Raw genomic sequence first — 19,870 nt, forward strand, 5'->3', positions numbered from 1 at the left:
TTTTTTGTTTTTTGGTTTTTTTTTGTTTTTAGGTTTTGGTTTTTTGAGACAAGGCTTCTCTGTGCATCCCTAGCTGTCCTGGAACTCACTCTGTAGACCAGGCTGGTCTCGAACTCAAGAGATCCACCTGCCTCTGCCTCCCAAATGCTGGGATTAAAGGTGTGCGCCACCACTGCCCGGCATGACACTGCCCAGCAGGACTAAGGGGTCTTGTTTTAAACTTAAAAAACTAAAAAGAACCCTCCCCAAACCCCAAATGTATGAGTATGACAGGAGCTGGAGTTTTTAGTTGGTAATAACACACTTGATGCCCTGGGTTTAATCCCTAGCAACATATTCATTCATTCATTCTCTCTCTTTCTCTCTCTCTCTCTCTCTCTCTCTCTCTCTCTCTCTCTCTCTCTCTCTCTCTCTCTCTCGTGCTCACGCACACACACACAGAGCTCTAAGTGTAAAGTCCCAGCACACATCTGAATGTCACAACTTTAGAGTTAGTAGCATAATTAATAATGATGCACTTACCTTTGTTTTCTCCCTGTTCGCCAACAACCCACACTTCTTTGCCTGAAGTCTGCACCTTCAAAACACTGGTGATAATGTACTGCAGCCTCTGTGAATCCAGATTGCAGCCAATCCCGACCACTCTAGTCGCAGGAAATGTGCTCAGCTTCCACGTCACATAGCTCATGATTTCCACTAAATGTTACACACACAGTGACAATTTAAGGGTAAAAAAAATTAGCTGGGCAGTGGTGGCACATACCTCAGGACACAGAGGCAGAGGGATGGAGGCCAGCCTGGTCTACAGGGTGAGTTCCAGGACAGTCAGGGCTACACAGAGAAACCCTGTCAAACAAACAAACAACAAACCCAAAACCTGCTTGTAGCCTGGCTCATCTGGAAAGGATCATCACTAGTGAAGTACGTCAGCGCTTCTACAGAGTCTTTGGAGGTCTTAAATGCACTGGAGCATCATACTCTCTAAGGCAGGGCCTTGCTAAAACCTCTATCTGGCCTTGAACTCCCAATCTTCCTTCCTCTGCTCCCGAGTACTAGAGTACTTACAAAAGTGTACCACCATGCTGGCAGTATGTTTATAAAGTGTACTGAAAACACTAACCAAGCTAAAGCGTTTTGTATATAACTTTTTCATGAAACATAAATTGTTAGGATAGAAAACAAATAAGTTCCAGAATAGTTGAGCAAGTCAGGTGAAACCTGGGAATAGACCGTGTTTGAGGCTTGCTCCTTTTAAGGTAACTGTAGCCATTTTGTATCCAGGTTCCCTGCTACTCACAGGTGAAACTGTACTCATTGTTACTACTTTAACCGACACTGAAGAATCTTACTTAGAAGCCAGAGAGTTAAGGCTTGTACCATTATCTCAATGTTCTGCAATTCCGTGTTCTCCACCTGTCCACCCCCCTCCCCTTCCTACGCACTCAGGACCTATCAGTTTAAAGGTGAGCTGATGATACTTTGTCTCCTTAGCCGAGAATGTTCCCGTGTTCTCCACCTGTCCACCCCCCCCCCCACCCTTCCTACTTCCTACGCACTCAGGACCTATCAGCTTAAAGGTGAGCTGATGATACTTTGTCTCCTTAGCTGAGAATGCTCTACCACTTCACTGTTTGCCTTTGCACTTTTGAACTTGGTTTTTCCTATAAAAAGTCTACCCTGAGGACAGACAGGTGCCAGCCACAATTTTTCCTTCTTGTGGTCCAGATTATCATTCTGAAAGTGTTCAGTAATCCTTCATCATATCTGAGACTGGTGTCCGAGTGGTCAGTGCACAGATAATCCCGCACCCCAACAGAAAGCAGGAAAATAATCATTTTGTTTCAGTGAAGCACTAGTCTTTTGAGTGTGCATGCACCTGCAGGGGTTTGAACCCTGGGCCTCATGAATGTTAGGCAAGCACTCTACTACCAAGCCATAGCCCCAGCCCAATAATTCCATTTCATTGATAAAATTTTTTTTTGTTTTAGGCTTAAATCAAAATACTGACTCATATATTACTATGCAGTACATCACCTTAAGAAAAAAAGCCACAACTCCCCTATCTTTTACATGCCAAAAGAATTTAAAGGGACCAATGTCTCTGACAGTCATAAAGGAAACATGTAACTTTGGAACATTTCAAACACATACTTGAAACATTGACTGAGCCCAAACCACCTAGTCTCTGGAAACATCTCTCTTAAGTGAAACAGTCTACCAACTATAAACTGTTAAAGCTATACAGTGAGTGTGGGTGAGGCGGCACAGTGGGTAAAGGTAGCTGCCCTCAATTCTGACAATGTGGGTTCAACCCACAACACACATCAAAGGAGGGCTGCCCTCTGACCTCCACACACAGTGTGTATGTGTGCACATGTTCATGTACACACACACAAAAGTAAAAAATTGTCTTTGTAAGTATAGTAGTGATATGTTTCTTAAATTCTTCATAATATCAGAGCTTTAGATATCTTACACATAAACATCACAGTATGATTCTCTTGGAGGTTTTAACCACTTTCTCACTAAAGGAGGTATGGCTAACAACTGGGAAATAATACCCCGCTCATGAAGAGCTGTGAATTGCAAACTATGTGCTATCAGCTATAAGGAGTAACTGTACGTGCTGGTCATTCTAAGAGCAGTCTTACTGAATATTCCTTACACACCACGGCGATTTGGCTTTTGTTTTTGTTTTAAATCAGCAAAGGCAATTATACTGATGATCTGGACCATCATTTGAATTTAAAATAAAGCTTTTTACCTGGTTGAGAGGCAACAAGCAAGACAGCGTGTTGACTATAGTGTCCCAGAGCTGGAACAAGAGCTCTGAACATGTCCACATTACTTTGTACTGCATGCAGATAGGATTCAGAACCGCCCAAAGAGTTGGCTGTGAAGATCACCACCTTGGAATGAGCAGAGGCAGACAAATCTAATGAACAAAAAGAAACAGTCTGAGTTCAAGATAGTCTAAACTAATGCCAGTATAGCTAGAACGTTTCTCTATTCTATGAACAGAGACTATAGGCATACACACTCCTATATAGCTATCATTCAGAATGCTTAGGGGTGACAGCATGTATCCCATGGCCAACCAGGGTGGTACACAGCTGTGACTTGGGAGGTCGAAGCAGAATGGCTCCAAGTTGGGGGCCAGCCTGGGATACAGAACAAAATAGGCAGGAAATTAGAAAGAACCAGTGCCAATATACAAAGACTAAGTTTTCTATGTGGTTCACAACGCTTGAAAGGGAAATGAGTAATAGAGGCAAAATGATCCAATAGCCACTGGCTCCTGTACTGAGCTTGGGAGCTGCAGCAGTCTTTGAAAGCGACCGTATACAACGTGGGAGAACCGGAGGAGGACGGAGCAAAGAAGTGAAGTGACTGGGGCAGGTCAGCAGAGGGGCTGGTCAGGCCCAGGCAGTCTGCTTTCAGATTCCAATCTATCAGCCCCCCTTGGAAAACTGGTACCTGGAGAGGTTGACAAGCACGGGCAGAGCAGCAGAAATCAATAACTAGTTTAAAACACTACACCTTGTCTTCAACCGCCCTGCCAGAGTCTTCCTCTGGCTTCCTTCCTCTGCCTTGAATGATAAAATGTCCTCGTCCTCACAGGTAATTCTGAGTCCCTGCTTGGTGGTCAGTACCACGTACTGCACATTTCCTCCAAAGAGTGTGTTCTTTCAATTAGTCAGTTACTTCACCAGTTATCAAGGGCTGATGAGACACAAGGAAAAAAAAACCAGTTTCCTTAGGTCCTAAATGGCCTCACTTTCTCTAGGGTTGGATACTAAAGACGCTCTCCTACAGGGATCTGAAGAGTTAAGAGGTCCCTTAAGAACTCAGGACTGGGAATGACAGGCACAAGAGACTATCCAGCCCCTAAGGAACCTCTACCCAGCCATTAAAGGACCATTAAAACAACTATAGTCTTCTCAGATGAGGAAAATGAGCTAATTGTCTCCTCCAGGCATCTGAATACTTACTGCACTGTGGCGTGCTATTTTTAGAACAGACAGGCAAGTCAACTCTTCTGACCACCATCTGTACATTCTAGTATGTGAGACTTTAAACATTGTTTGGAAAACAGCCAAGGAATATAGGAAGCCTAGGGAATGACCAAAGATGCCCACATCACTGTGCCATGTATAAGTTGGTCTTATCTATAAACTGGTAGCCATGTTTTAGGAAATACATTTTGTTCAACAATCTGTTTTTATTATTTTGATTTTTAAAATGTATTTTTAATCCAGGCACAATGGTGTACAGCTTTAATTCTAATACTTGGGAGGTAGAGGCAGATCTCTGTGTGAGGTCAGCTTGATCTACAGAGTGAGCTCCAGGATAGCCAGGGCTACACAAAGAAACCTATGTTAAAACACACACACACACACACACACACAATTTTATGTGTCTGGGTATGTATGTCATGTATGTGGGTACCTGTGGAGGCCAGAAAAGGCTGTTGGAACCCCTGGAGCTAGAGTGACAGGCAGTTGTGAGGTGCACGGTATGGGTGCTGGGAACCAAACTCAGGTCCTCTGCAGGAGCATGCTCTTATCCACTGAGCCATCTCACCAGGCTTGGTTTATTTTTTATTATGGCTTTTTTTTTTCCTTTTTTTTTTTAAAAGATTTATTTATTGATTATATGTAAGTACACTGTAGCTGTCTTCAGACACTCCAGAAGAGGGAGTCAGATCTTGTTACGGATGGTTGTGAGCCACCATGTGGTTGCTGGGATTTGAACTCCTGACCTTCGGAAGAGCAGTCGGGTGCTCTTACCCACTGAGCCATCTCACCAGCCCTTGGTTTATTTTTTAAACTCATGCATTCCTGGTAAAATATTTTTAAACCTGCATCCCCAAATATAGTCTTTATCTAGATGAATGTATCTGTACTAATGCAATGTTACATGTCCTATGAAACGATGCTTTTTTTTTTGAAGATTTATTTTATGTATGTGAGTATACTGTAGCTAGCTGTCTACCAGAAGAGGGCGTCAGATCCCATTACAGATGGTTGTGAGCCATCATGTGGATGCTGGGAATTGAACCCAGTCAGTGCTCTTAACCTGAAGTGATGCTTTTTTAAAAGGCCTGGACTCAGTGGAGACGCCCACCATCACCACCAGTTGGGAGAGCAGTGGAGAGCAGGAGGGCTGCTTGAGCCGGGCGGGAGTTCAGGGGCAGCCAGGAAACAGCAAGATGAGGCTCACACACACACAAAGGATGGAACAGCAAAAAGAACTTCCTTTCTTTTTCTTACTTAACCTGCAAATGTCAGACTATGATGTGGCCAGGCTAAGATGCAAACTCAATCTGCCTAACTCTAACGCCAGGGCTCTGAACCACTGTATCCTGAGAAAGGAAGCAACCAGAGAAATGCTGATTTGGGGATGGGTGTCAATCAGAGAAAACACTTTGGGCCGGCGTGTTTCTGAATGCTATTTGCTCATTTGACTACAGCTAACGTAACTTGTTAAAACTGGTTATAGACCCTTGGAACAGAGGACCTTCATGATACTTGTCAGCCTTAGAATTCTAGGACCTGAGCTAGAGAGACAGCTTAGTGAATAAAGGCTTCTGTCCCTAAAGTAGACAACCTGAGTTTGATGTCCCAGGACCCAAGAGGCATAAGGAGAGAGTCAACTCTCGCAGGTACACACATGCTATGGCACACGTGTGCCCCCTAACTAAAGTAAGTAAAAATATAATTAAAAAAATTCTAGGACCTTGTCTTAGTCAGGGTTTCTATTCCTGCACAAACATCATGACCAAGAAGCAAGTTGGGGAGGAAAGGGTTTATTCAGCTTACACTTCCATACTGCTGTTCATCATCAAGGAAGTCAGGACTGGAACTCAAGCAGGTCAGGAAGCAGGAGGTGATGCAGAGGCCATGGAGGGATGTTCCTTACTGGCTTGCTTCCCCTGGCTTGCTCAGCCTGCTCTCTTATAGAACCAAGACTACCAGCCCAGAGATGGTCCCATCCACAAGGGGCCTTTCCCCCTTGATCACTAATTGAGAAAATGCCTTACAGCTGGATCTCATGGAGGCATTTCCTCAACTGAAGCTCCTTTCTCTGTGATAACTCCAGCTGTGTCAAGTTGACACAAAACTAGCCAGTACAGACCTAATTCCCAGTTCCACAAATAAATAAACAATCTAAGACACAACTACAAGAATACTATAGACTGCTGGGCGGTGGTGGCGAACGCCTTTAATCCCAGCACTTGGGAGGCAGAGGCAGGCGGATTTCTGAGTTCGAGGCCAGCCTGGTCTACAAAGTGAGTTCTAGGACAGCCAGGGTTATACAGAGAAACCCTGTCTCGAAAAACCAAAAAAAAAAAAAAAAAAAAAAAAAGAATACTATAGACTACTATAACCGTCTGTCTTTAAATAGGATAAACAAACCTTTGCTGATCTCTACATTAGGCAGGTTGAAGATATCAAGGTCCATCGTCCCTTGGCTCATCCCGTCTGAGAGGTCTAAGAGGAGCAGCTTGTCTGCAATGCCCTGTGTGGAAAGAGTAGAACAAGAACAGCGTTTCACTGACACGGCTAGCTACTCAGGACTAAGCTCACGAGAAAGGCTAAAGGAGGCCTCCTGAACTGCTTAAGAACAACAAGTAACACAACAGCAATAAGGGAGATACGCAAGCCCGACGCTGTTATGTGACTGCTACTGTCTTTGAGGCTTGACTACTGTGCACCAGGACCTAACAGGGCTTACTCAGGAGCAAACTATCGCTTCTTTTGATGGAATAAATAACAAAGGGGACAAGGTGTACGAGGCAGGTATGCTACTGTTCCTCTTGAGTTTAAGTTTTTACTTTAATTCAGTGTTGCTGTTGCTCGTCTCCTCCGCCTCCTCCCTTCCTGCCTTTCTTCCTTCCTTCCTTCCTTCCTTCCTTCCTTCCTTCCTTTTTTAAAAAAATATTTTTTCTGAGACATGGTTGATTTGTGTAACAGCTATGGCTGTCCTGGAACTCAGAGATCCGCCTGCCTCTGCCTCCTGAGTGCTGGGATTAAAGGACTGTGCCATTTATGCCCAGCTCAATGTGATCATTTCTACAGTTCAAAAATTAGTAAATTATGTAACCCGCTGATCTCATGTATAGATGGTATCCTACAAATGTACTAGCACCTGTGAAAAATGACACAATTGTATAGATACTCTCGAGGAGACTCAAGCCCTTACTCACTGTGAACAAGTCGAGAAGCAATACAACACAGGGCTGGAAGAGGGGCTTCAGCTAAACTGACTGCCACCAAGTCAGCTGGGCTGCAGGAAATGAAGACTTAGCCTAGGCCATGCATTTCTATCTATCTTAGGAGATGCTGGAGTTCCGGCTCTGAAAGCCGGGTGTGGCTGTAAATGTTTGTAACCCCAGCACTCCAGAGGCTGAGGGAGGAAGAGTATTTGAGGGCAGGTTGGGCTCCACAGCAAAACCCTGTCTCTTGATTGAGTGGTTAAAGATCTAGACTATATGTTCCCATCCCCAGAAACCAGTGTAAACACCAGATGAGCATGGCAGCCCACTGGTAACTGCAGCCTAGGAGGCCAGAGACAGAGCACCCCAGAGTAACCTGGCTGGTGGGTGAGCCATATTGTCCAGCTCTGTGATTGATTGACAGATCCTGCCTCAGTGAAGAAAGTGGAAGAGCAGTTGAACATAACTCTTGACTTCTTGCTTCAGGTTTCTATGTGCACAAGCATACTTGTGCACACATAAACACAATGTGTGCTTAGACATGCCAAAAAATGCATACACACATACATGAAAAGTGGAAAAAGAAAAAAGTGTTAAGTTGAAAGAAAGCATAAATAGACGTAGAGCCACTCTGTCTACATACCTTTGCTGAAATTGCCAATGTGCAGGCGATTCCCAAATCTCCACTTCCAACCACAGTGATTTTATTGAGTATTTTATTCTCATGATTTGTCCAGCCCCTTGAATTTATGTCTGAGACACCTACAATAAAAAGATTATCCTGAGAATTAAAAAATAATATTAAAATGTCTTTTCTAGCATTTATAAGCTTGGTGAGGTAGCATACATCTATAATCCCAGCACTCAACAAGTTGAGGCAGAAGGATTGTAAATTCAAGGCTAACCTGGACCACAGTGTGACCTTGTTTCCCATTCCCCGCTCCCTGCAAAAATGCTTTTCTAGCATCTTCTTAAAAATAAAATGAAGGGCTGGTGAGATGGCTCAGCGGTTAAGAGCACTGACTGCTCTTCCAAAGTTCCTGAGTTCAAATCCCAGCAACAACATGGTGGCTCACAACCATCTGTAATGAGATCTGACACCCTCTCCTGGTGTGTCTGAAGACAGCTACAGTGTACTTACATATAACAATAAATAAATCTAAAAAAAAAATAGTAAATACAATTTTAAAAAATAATAAAATAAAATGAACTTCAAAAGCTCTCATAGAGATTCTATAGATTTTTTTGTTTTGTTTTGAGACAGAGTTCCTCTGTGTAGTCTTGGCTACCTAGGAGCTCCCTCTGTAGAGCAGGCTATAGACTCATGGGCCTCTGTGTCCCTCCGAAGCACTAGATTAAAGGCGTGTGCCACCACTGGCTGGCCAGCATTTCTATTTTTTTTTTTTTTTTTAATATTTGCTGTACTAATGAAGGCAAGGACAGGAGCCTGAAATCAAGCACGGTGGCTCACGCCTATAACTCCAGCCGTCAGGAGATTGAGGCAGCGCCTGGGTTCCATAGTAACACCTATTCTTAGGGGTGGGGGTGGGCATAGAGGAGGTAGCTGGACATTTCTGTGCACACCTGTAACCCCCCCAAACAGGGAGGTGAAGGCAGAAAGGTCAGGACTTCAAGGTGATCTTCAGCTACATAAGTGTTTGAGGCTGGGGGACTGGAGAGACGGCTCAGTGGTTGTTAAGTGACTGATTTTCCAGGGGTCCTGAGTTCAATTCCCAGCAACCACATGGTGGCTTACAACCATCTGTAATGAGATCCAATGCCCTCCTCTGTAGTGTCTAAGAGAGCGACAATGTACTCATATACATAAAATAAATAGATAAATCTAAAAAAAAAAAAAACAAGCCAGCCAGAGTTACCCGAGAGCCTTTCTCAAACTAATACATTGCGCCCTCCCCTGAGAAAAGCAGGGGTGTTATATTGAATGTTATTTTAAGAGGCTCTCCTTTTTAAGGACAGTATTATAAACATTTAAAACTTTTCATTTGAGGCTGGAGAGATGGCTAAGTGGTTAGGAGCACTGGCTTTCTTCCAGAAGACGGGGTTCAATTCCCAGTAACCACGTAACTCCAGTTCCTTATACAGACATCCACGCAGGTCAAACACCAAATGCACATAAAAAAATAAACCATAAAAACCCGACAAACAAAAACCACTTTTTATTTAAGGAGCTAAAGGGACAGCTCAGTAGTCAAGAGCATCTGAGTTTAATTCCCAGCCCCCACACAGCAGTTCACACCCACCTGGTACTTCAGTTCCGGAAATCCAACACCCTCTTCTGGCCATTATAGGCACTAGGCACTGACATACATTCAGGCAAAACACCCATACACACAGAATAAAATAATAATTTTTAAAGGTATATTTAAAAAAAGAACCTAGCGCCTGGTGTGGTGGCGCACACCTTTAATCCCAGCACTTGGGAGGCAGAGGCAGGCGGATCTCTGAGTTCGAGGCCAGCCTGGTCTACAGAGTGAGTTCCAGGACAGCCAGGGCTACACAGAGAAACCCCGTCTCGAAAAACAAAACAAAAACAAACAAAAAACCAACAAAAAAAAGAACCTATAGACAGTCAATTGTTTATAAGGAAGGTAGATGTTTTCTTTAGGGGTGTAGCCTGGTAAGGTACCAGTGTCTCTGTAAACAGATCCTCACCCATGTCCCTATAAACAACCCTAAGGAAACGCACTGGAGAGCAGGGGCAGAGAGGTAAAAGTAGAAGCTAGCTAAGAAGAGGGAAGGGCTAAGTTAAGGGGCTTAAGGGAAGGGTGCAGGATGAACATGATAGACATACATTGTATACCGTGTGAAGATGTCATACTGAAACCCACTGCTATACACAATTGCTATATGTTAGCAAAAGCTGAGGAAGACAGACAGTACTGACCTCTGACCTCAATAGTCACAAAAATCCTACTGAAATGTTCTAGGCATGAGTAACTGGCTTTAACCCAATAAGAAGCTAAAACTTATACAACCTCTGGTCCCATTCACTGAATAAGCCCAAAAAACTACAGAAACATGTAATGATAAAATTTTGGTATAATTAATTTATAAGAGGCTCTGAACAAAGGAAGAGCTATTTTATCTGATTATATAAGAGTAACATTTTTACATTTTAACAAACTTTAATTGGAACTATATAGAAGTGCCTTATAACTGATATAGAGGAATATTAAACAGGAATATATATATAATAAAACTTATCCATAAGCTTATGCATTGAATTCAAGTAGCAAAGAATACAGAATCTTAGTGAGAAATTCTAATGTCCTGACTCTTAGGTGATCTCACTGACAATACAAACCTTCCGTGATTTTTGTGATATAGGCCAGCAAGTCCACCTGTTGCGCTTCATTGGACGACGGTATGGAATAGAGAGGAAGTTCCTCTTGAAACTTGGCAATCATTTCTTTAATTAATCCAACGATGGCAGATTTGGGCTGGAGAATGCATGCAAAGGGAAAAGTTACCTAACCGTATTTCCTACAGAACACTTATTTTACATTGTCAGTCACTCAAGGTGATCCTTGACAATGCACAGTCAGAAACCGACTCAGTCTCCCCAGACTCCTCATCTTCACTATTTCTGCTGCTTGCTTTCTTCACTCGTGCTGGGAACCAAATTCACAGCCTTGTGCATGCAAGGCAAGTACTTGACACCAAGCTACACTGCAGCCCTTACCAATAATAAAAACAGCACATGTTTTATATGAAAGGACAGCACATGATTTGTATGTAAGAATAGCACATGTTTTGTATGCAAGGACAGCACATGCTTTGTATGTAAGAACAGTACATGTTTTGGGGCTGGTGAGATGGCTCAGTGAGTAAGAGCACCCGACTGCTCTTTTGAAGGTCCGAAGTTCAAATCCCAGCAACCGCCTGGTGGTTCACAACCATCCGTAATGAAATCTGACTCCCTCTTCTGGAGTGTCTGAAGACAGCTACAGTGTACTTACGTATAATTAAAAAAAAAATCTTAAAAAAAAAAAAAAAGAACAGTACATGTTTTGTATGTAAGAACAGCACATGTTTTGTATGCTGTATCATTGTACAGTGAAAAATGCACAGCAGCCCTTTGACCGCACATTATTATGCAGAGCGTTACAGGATTAGCCAATCACGAGAGACTTTACTCCATGCAAATAGAAGGAAGTCCGTCAGTACTATTGTAAGATCTACATGGTAAAGCTCACTTAGTAGTGTGCGTTTACTCACACTGTTGTTACATGTAAAGGCCCCAGACTACACTTGTGCATATAAGAACATGTGCAAGCTTTTTATTTTTTAGGTTTTTGTTTTGGGTAAATTCTGGACCCACTGTTTGTTTCTAAGGTCTTGTGCTTTATAGCCCAGGATGAGAACTTGCTGTGTGTAGCCCAGGCTGGCCCAAACCTTTACTTGTGGTACCTCAGCCTCCTTGCTACTAGAATTCCAAGTGTTAACCACACATGGTTCTTTATGTCTGATAGATTTTAACTTTTCATAACAGGTTTACATAGACTTTATGGTAGCAATAGTTAAATACACTGTCTTTTTACTTTATACATTTATGACTTAATCTTTTCTCCAAACCCAGGTTGTCAAAGGTGAAGTATCTTCAGTTATCTTCTCATTTTCCTAAACCACCATACGAAATGTCTTTAACTCTTAATATTCTTAACTGAAAAGCACAAACAAATTGTGTTATACAGTAAGTACCTTCCCTAGAGATCTCATGGAAGCACTCCACAGATCTACACAATACAAGGAGAAAAATGCTAAACCAACATCTTCCAAATGTAGAAGAATAGGATAAACATACTTTGTGACAGAATATACAGGGTTGAGATGTTTTACTTTGAAGTCACTTCAGACAAAAACAGCATCTATCTGCCACCCAGGCTGGTCACATTCAGCCCTTAGGTCTATTTTCTAAAGCATGTAAAAACAAAATGTAGACAGGAGTCCTCTACCCCTAAAACTTTTATTGTGTATTCCCTTACAAAACAAAGAAAGGGCTGGAGAGATGGCTCAGTAGGCAAGGGTGCTTGCTGAGAGATGGCTCAGTAGGCAAGGGTACTTGCTGAGAGATGGCTAAGTAGGCAAGGGTGCTTGCTGAGAGATGGCTCAGTAGGCAAGGGTGCTTGCTGAGAGATGGCTCAGTAGGCAAGGGTGCTTGCTGCCAAGCCTGACCACCTGAGCTTGATCCCTGGGACTCACATGATGAATGGAAAGAACCAACTTCCACAAGTTGTCCTCTGCATGCACACATACCATGTCACATAGGTACACACACAAACACATGCAATAAATAAATAGAAGATAAAAAGTAGCTGAATGCTAGGCTGAGTGAGTAATGAGCAGTACAGTACTTGTCTGGGATGAGCAAGGCCCAAGGTTCAAGCCTGCGCACTGCAAAAACAAAAACCTTAGCAAGGCCTGGAGTACGGAATAACAGCTATTTCAGAGTAAGGCAGAAGGCCGCATGGGCTACAGAGCAAGCCAAGGCTAATGGACAAAGCTCAGCAGTAGAATGTCTGCCTACCATGCTTTGAGCCCTAGATTACACTGTCCCTACACACACACACACACTACAATCAGTTAAACAAGGCACATTATATATTAAATAGAGTACGATCAATTTAGACAAAGTTAAAAAGGTATCTATATATAGCGTGAGAATCATTAATAGACAGGAACTAGGAACTAGAGTTCCAGTACTTTGCTAATAGCTTTTGTATAACCCTTCAAGTACTAAATGATAATAAAACCAGGGACACCAGCAGCTGGCTCCCAGACCTGGAGAAGGCAGCTCTGCAGGCTGATCTTATCAGGGTTCTGGAACGTCAGAGACTCAAGAAAGCCTGATTACAAACTATTTCTAAAGATCACATGAAGAATGTAATTGAAAGATCATCGAGGCATGGTGGTGCAGTACTTAGGAGGCAGAAGCAACAGATCTCTGGGAGTGTGAGGCCAGCCTGGTCTACACGGTAAGTTCCAGGACACAAAAGGCCGACATGATAAGAGTCTGACTCGACAACCAAACAATATGTATGTGTGCGCGAGTATGCACTAGTGCATGTATGTGTGTGTGTGTGTGTGTGTGTGTGTGTGCACGTATGTCGTGTATGCAGGGGGAGGGTGCGGGGAAGGAAGATGCAGTATGTTTACTTGTGTTACCAAGATCAAAGACAAATATTCAGAAGAATAAAAGAAAATCCAAATTGATCTTACGTGGCTCCAGTTTTGGAGATAGGGCAAGTATATTCTGCCTTTGGCATCCACATGTTTTCCAACCGAGATTTCCATGTTTGCAGTTGGCTTCAAGAAGCAAATGGGTGGAGCAAAAGGGTGGGAATCCAAAATCCAGAAGCGAATGGGTATGTTGTATGTCTTACCTATTTGAGACAAGATAAACAATCATGACACGTACACAATGGGTGCACCATGCAGAGAGAAACAGACAGCTAGGCATGGAGGAAAAGCTATCATTCCACCTAATGATGCTGAGGTGGAGGGACTGTGAGTTTGAAGGCAGTCTAGACAACATCAAGACCCTGTCCCAAAATAAAAAAGGGTGCTAAGTACTGAATAAAAGGAAGAAAAGGGGTAGCCGAGTTTGTGTGTAAGGATGGATGCAAACCATCCCACTTTTCATTCTCTCTGCACTGGAAAGAGGTTCTTAGCATAGCACCAGCATAGCTGGGAAACGAAGACAGTGGTCACCTGAGCAATTCCGAAACAGTTCACAGGCTGTGCTGTCCCACTAGTGTGGGACGCCAAATCTCTTCTACGTAGTTTACCTTGCACATCTCAAGCAGAGACACTGTAGCTGCTCCACTTTTAAATTATTCTTACCCAGCCTGCTTTCCTACTCCAGTGTAAATGTCTACTGTGCATTCTCTCTCATTCTCCCCTATATCCCCAACACCAGGTATTGTGCCTAAAATACTAGCTGCTAAATAAGTCAGTCATAGAAATAAGGATGGAGCCGGACGCGGTGGCGCACGCCTTTAATCCCAGCACTCGGGAGGCAGAGGCAGGCGGATTTCTGAGTTCGAGGCCAGCCTGGTCTACAGAGTGAGTTCCAGGACAGCCAGGACTACAGAGAAATCCTTTCTCAAAAAAACAAAAAAAAAAAAACAAAAAAAAAAAAAAAAAAAAAAAAAGAAGAAGAAGAAATAAGAATGGACAGACACTGAGCTTAGAGGGGAAGGTAAGTCATCTTTTCTTAGTGACACCTAAATTTTAGTGTATGTTAGAATGACTTAAAGAAACTGGAAACCATGTGGATTCCAGGAACCTAGGTAGAGTGGGACAAGGCCCAAATGCTCTGCATTTTAAACAACACCCTTCCCTGCCCCCACCAACGTGAAAGTAGGGTAGGGCAGTCTGAATACGCCCCTCTCCTGCCATACACACACACAAACGGGCCACTAATCTTTTAGAAATACTACACTTTGGAAGTCCTCAGTATTCTTTTCAGAAAAAGAAGCAGGCTTATAACAGTCAATGGGTCTAGCTGAGCAGACCATTTGCCTGACGTGAGGAGGCTCTGGGTTTAGTTGGCCGCAAGCACTGCAATTATGTTAGATTGGGTTCTCAACAAGAACCATGAAGGCGGCTGCCCTCAGGTGCAGAGGGCTTGAAGAGGGACCTTTTGGGCTAGAGGGCTTCAAGTGTAGACTTGCTCTTTGTAGTTTCCCAGTCAGGCGAAGCCTGTGGATGCTCATCACGTGCTGCCCTGGGCAGGTGTCTGGTTCCTGTCTGCCTGCCACCTGGCTTTCCTGTCAGGCAGGTAGCTTGTCTGAAGTTTTGTTTTAGATCATTAACCCACCTCAACAAAAATGGATGGGATGGATAGGAAGGAACCCGACCACACGCTCTTCTGACTTTATTCGTGTAGGTCATGCCTTAGTTGCTGTAAGGCCCAAAGCTAAATCCAAAGTAACTGAAAACTAAACTGTCTAGACATGCGAAAAAACACTCGAACTGTTCTGTCTTTAACCCTGATTCCTGTTTCACGGTCTGGCGCCGTGTCTTACACTGTATTAAAAATATTCTGCTCGGGACCGGATACCTACCTCTACACACTATTAGCTGTATGACTTCACCCACGTTACTTAACTTCTTTCCGCCTAATCCTTTCCTCTATAAACTCAAAGTAATATTCATTCTAATTTCATCCACTGTTGGGGTGAAATCCATGTATGCACACGACATGGCAAACACTATAAGTTGTACTTTCAAACCCACTTGGAAACAGGTCAGATGTAAACAAATGGTTCTCTTCTTCACCGTCATCTTTTCCTCTCTATGCAAACTGCCTTTCTACTGAAAGCTACTACTGTTCTCATCTTCCTTCCTCCCCACCAAGCACAATAATACTCAGCAGCAACTACACATTTTATTAACATGTAAAGTGCTTTGGCCGTATCCCTTGTGAGACTGATGCAACCCAACAGGGTCCAGACAACATTTCTTTAAAGCTGCCACGCTAATATACAAACAGGATGCCATTAGTGCATTATAGACATGTTAAAACCTGGCAACCGACCAGTTTTATATTAGCAATTCATAGAACATCTGCTGTGTAGCTTTTACCTAAATATTTACAATGTGGGTCTGGCCATAGAAAACCCTACGATTACAAAATTATGAGACCAAAGACCATAAAGTGACCAGGTACAAAGATATACCATCACATTCCTCCAGAGGTAGTAACTGCTCAAGGTAGAAGCAGGGAGTTGGATAGCCTGTCATGAATGTGTGGAGCCCCGGGTTTGATTTCCAGTACTGGGGTAGACAGAGTACTGCAACCAGCATGACTACTTCAAGGAAGACTTGGCATAAGGGTCGATGGCTTAACTACATGCCTGTTCGAAAAGCAGAATATCAGTGGACTGCACAGTACTGATGGGGCTGGGGTGTGGCGTGGAGCATAGCTAGCGGTTTGCACATTTAGGGGTTGAACTCAGCTTCGTGAGGGATACTACAATACCTAGAAAATGAAATGCTACTAGGCAGTGATTATTAAAATGATAAAATTGAAATCAGCAAAGTAATAAGAATTATTCTCTTGCCTCAAAATGGAACTACGGGACTCAACTTCCTGGCCCCTCTTCTCTTTCCTCATTCCCTCTGTTTCTTCTTAACATCCACCCAAGCAAAGTACAGAATACAAGAAACAACTTGTGGGGTGAGTGCAGTTCTGACAGCCAGAAGACAGGAGGAGATCCTGGCAGGACAGAAGTAAAGCAAAGCAAAGACAGACGAGTTCTGCCTCAAAGCCAAGGCTTTCATCTTCAGTCACAGGCAGAAGAAAAGCCTCAGCACACTTCTTATAAATGCCACCACTGGTGGGGAGACAGGAATTAGCGAGGCTGGCCTTGGTTTAGAAATTAATGTACAGAAATGCCTGGTCTTTCAAAATCCTACTGTCCCATGCTGAACGCTTTCTGAGAGACTTTTCTCCCCGTGTGATTTGATCTCCTAAAGCCCTCTTCTCTGTGTATCAACTCTTTCAAACGCCTACTGAGTTCATTTGTTCCTGTGCCTTCCAGTCAGTAACAAGTAAACTAACTGTGAGCTACACTTCCCAAGAACTGCTAGCAAGCATCAGTCATTCTGTATCAGCAGCGGTTACTCTTTCTGGGGAGATCTGCACTGTAAATGAATGACATTTTGTTTCATTTGAGACAGAGTCTTAGTATGTAACTCAGGTTGCTCTTCAACTCTCCTGCCTCAGCATCCTGAGTCCAGGATTACAAATGTCCTCCTCTACACGCAGCAAGAACAAATGTTTAATGGTGGAATTGTGGGCACTACTTCAGAGAAGTCTTTTGAAAACAGAGCTTTGCTGGTGTTCTTCAAATGATATTGTTTAAGCAACCTTCTATACCAAAGGTTACATTGCTGAACAGTAAGCAGGGAACAGTTAAGAAATGCTTAATAATAATAATAATTATAATTCCTTTCCTTTTGAGTAAATCCTCATTATCTCAACCTGTCACCTAACTCTAAAATGTCTCGGAATGCACTGCGACACTGGCTGTGTTTGCTCGATCATGTGACCAGGCTGAGATTCAGTCTTACCCACAGAACAGGTAGAGCGCCACATCACAGAGAAGGAAAGCGGGGACAGGCACAGGCATCAATAGGAACACACAGGACCCTGGCCCTCCATTACTGAGAGCAAGGCTCTCTCCCCAGAGCAAGTCTCTGTCTCTCACCCTCTCTTCTGGTCTCACAACCCACCAGCCTAACAGGCACTATTTGACAAGTTGTTACATGGACTTAAAATTAATCTAGGCTTTCCTTGTCGTCTACAGGATCCTGCCAGACCTAGTAAGGTCCCGAGCAGACACCTCAGGTATATGTAAAGACACGTTCAGAGCAGTGCACACCAAAGAACTAGCTTCCGTACTTACCCTGATACATCACAGGAATTGTACCGGTGAAATTCAGCAGGTCTTTTTGGGATGTATCTTTGAAAACTAGAAGACAAAGTTCCAAAATGTCAGTCAGAAGTAGAGACTAGCAAAGGGAAGTGTAAGAACACAAAACTTTGACAGTCAAGTCCAAATCTGATGCCCACCTTCCTTTCTTAAGAGACATATAAGTTGCCAGGCATAATGTCCTACACTTGTCACCCCAGCCCCTGAGAGGCGTTGGCAGAAGGACAGTCATGAGCTCAAGACCGCTACCAGACCAGCAAAGGAATGCAAACCAATCATGTCTCAAAACCACAGACGGTGGAGTGGGGCTCGGTTGGTAGAGTACTTGGCTAGTATATACAAAGCCCTGGCTTCAACGTCTATCACCAAAGAAAGCAGGGAGTGGCAGTGCCTGCCTGCAATCCCAGCACTCAGGAGCTGCAGGATGAGGATCGGAAGTTCAAGGCCATCCCTTAGCTACATCGCAAGTTCTGAGATTAAAAGAAGAGAAATAAAAACGGAAGCTCTTTAGGCCAAATAATTAATAACCCAAATAATGCAGCGAGGACTAGAAGACACTATTCATACCATAGGTGTCCACGGAGTATCTGAAGTGCGGGAAAGACACGCTCACATTCTTCAGCTCTTCCACAGTCAGATCCCTGAACTTGTACTGAAATGAGAGCAATGAGCAGCACGGAATGAAGACAGAGCTACGGACGGACAAGACTAAATACCTGCTGTGGGACAAGGACCAAGCGCTTTACCACCACAGGTGTCACCAGAGTTTGACTCATTATGAATGCGAGGCAGGGTCTCACTTTACAGTTCAGGCGGACCTCAAGCTGGCCATCCATCTTCCCTTCCCGTCTCCGCCCCCTAGATGCCAGGAACACAGGCATCCATCATCAAGGATTTCTGGTTTCATCATTGAAACCATAGTTCTGAGGAGCACGGAGAGTTTACAGGTGCTCCACTTGATAGAAAAAGAAAAAAAAAAAAAAAAAAAAGAAATCTAGAGAATCCATGCAATTTGCTAAGTTGGATACCAAAGCAAGGTATTAAACACCAAGCTTAACCCCAAGCTCTGGGCCTTGATCAGTTAAGTCTAAATGCCTCCAAACACCCCGAGAGCCTGTGGGACAGTACATGATGAACCACTCATGAGCATTCAAGATCCACCTGTCTTTAACTACATTTTAATTTACTAATTTAATGCAGGTATGTAAGTGTGGGTGCTGATGTGGAGGGCAGAGGACACTCGCAGGAATCAGCTCTTCCTTCCAACCCCAGGCTTCCAGGGACCAAGCTCAAGGGTGTCCTGCTTGATGGCAGCTGTCTCACCAACCTGTCAGCCCTTTTGTCTGAATGCCTCCTTCACTAGAGACAACTTGACTTTCCCTTGTCCGCCTCCAGCTGGTATCTTAGATTTTACAGGGGAAAGAAATACAAGCAAGAGTTTGCTACAAGCTGGTGAACTGCCTCTCCCTGTCTTTCTTTGTGGCCTTGTGGGCGCCATCATGTAACTTCTCTCAACTTATTTTCTTACCTACAAAGAAAAATCCTACCCACTCCCGAGGCTCACCATGAGGATTAATTGAGAGGAGGCAGTTTATCAACATCATGGAAATCGAATAAAACTACTTGGAAATCAGTTCAGAAAGGTACAGAAGGGATATTGAAAACCTACCACTGTTGGAAGAAATAAAATGGAAAGGTTTTTTTTTTGTTGTTGTTGTTTGTTTTGTTTTTTCGGTTTTTCAAGACAGGTTCCTCTGTGTAGCCCTGGCTGTCCTAGAATTCACTTCGTAGACCAGACTGGCCTCGAACTCACAGAGATTTGCCTGCCTCCGCCTCCCAAGTGCTGGGATTGAAGACCTGGCTTGGAAAACTGTTTTAAGTGGGAAAGTATCCTGTGTTTGTGGATCTAAGATCGTCATGATCATCACATTTCCCGAAAGGTTTGGCGTAATCCCTTAGTGAAACTTCAGCTGTTACAAAAGTCTGAAAACTGGGCTGGAGATGTATCTAAACGATAAAGCAGTTGCTTAGGATATCCAGAAGGCCTGGTTTTGGTCTGCAGCACACACATACCTCACCATTAAACACCAATTGATATGGACACTCGTGAGACTTAGAACAGCCACAATAACCTTGGAAATGAACAAAAAAGTTTGGCGAAATCGCAGCATAATCAAGATACAAACCA

General features: G+C 43.5%; 1 protein-coding gene across 7 annotated transcripts in view; it reads right to left on the reverse strand.

Annotated features, from left to right (window-relative positions):
- Uevld (UEV and lactate/malate dehyrogenase domains) overlaps positions 1-19,870 on the reverse strand; it is a 35,317-nt gene that overhangs the window by 14,153 nt on the left and 1,294 nt on the right. For 5 of the 7 annotated variants that reach the window (XR_391352.4, XR_391351.4, NM_001040695.1 and 2 more), the window contains exons 2-9: positions 18,250-18,334; positions 17,656-17,721; positions 13,460-13,623; positions 10,545-10,680; positions 7,863-7,981; positions 6,420-6,522; positions 2,765-2,935; positions 523-696 (exon numbers count right to left, since the gene is read on the reverse strand). Coding sequence is in view for 3 of the 7 variants with exons in the window: in NM_001040695.1 (NP_001035785.1) it covers positions 523-696; positions 2,765-2,935; positions 6,420-6,522; positions 7,863-7,981; positions 10,545-10,680; positions 13,460-13,623; positions 17,656-17,721; positions 18,250-18,334 (1,018 nt within the window). In the remaining 4 variants the exon portion in view is untranslated. The remainder of the gene's footprint in view (positions 1-522; positions 697-2,764; positions 2,936-6,419; positions 6,523-7,862; positions 7,982-10,544; positions 10,681-13,459; positions 13,624-17,655; positions 17,722-18,249; positions 18,335-19,870) is intronic. The other 2 variants (XR_001785588.2, XR_003946518.1) reach the window with 1 other exon arrangement.

Source organism: Mus musculus, chromosome 7 (genome assembly GCF_000001635.26).
Source record: "Mus musculus strain C57BL/6J chromosome 7, GRCm38.p6 C57BL/6J".
In the NCBI taxonomy this organism is placed as follows: domain Eukaryota; kingdom Metazoa; phylum Chordata; class Mammalia; order Rodentia; family Muridae; genus Mus; species Mus musculus.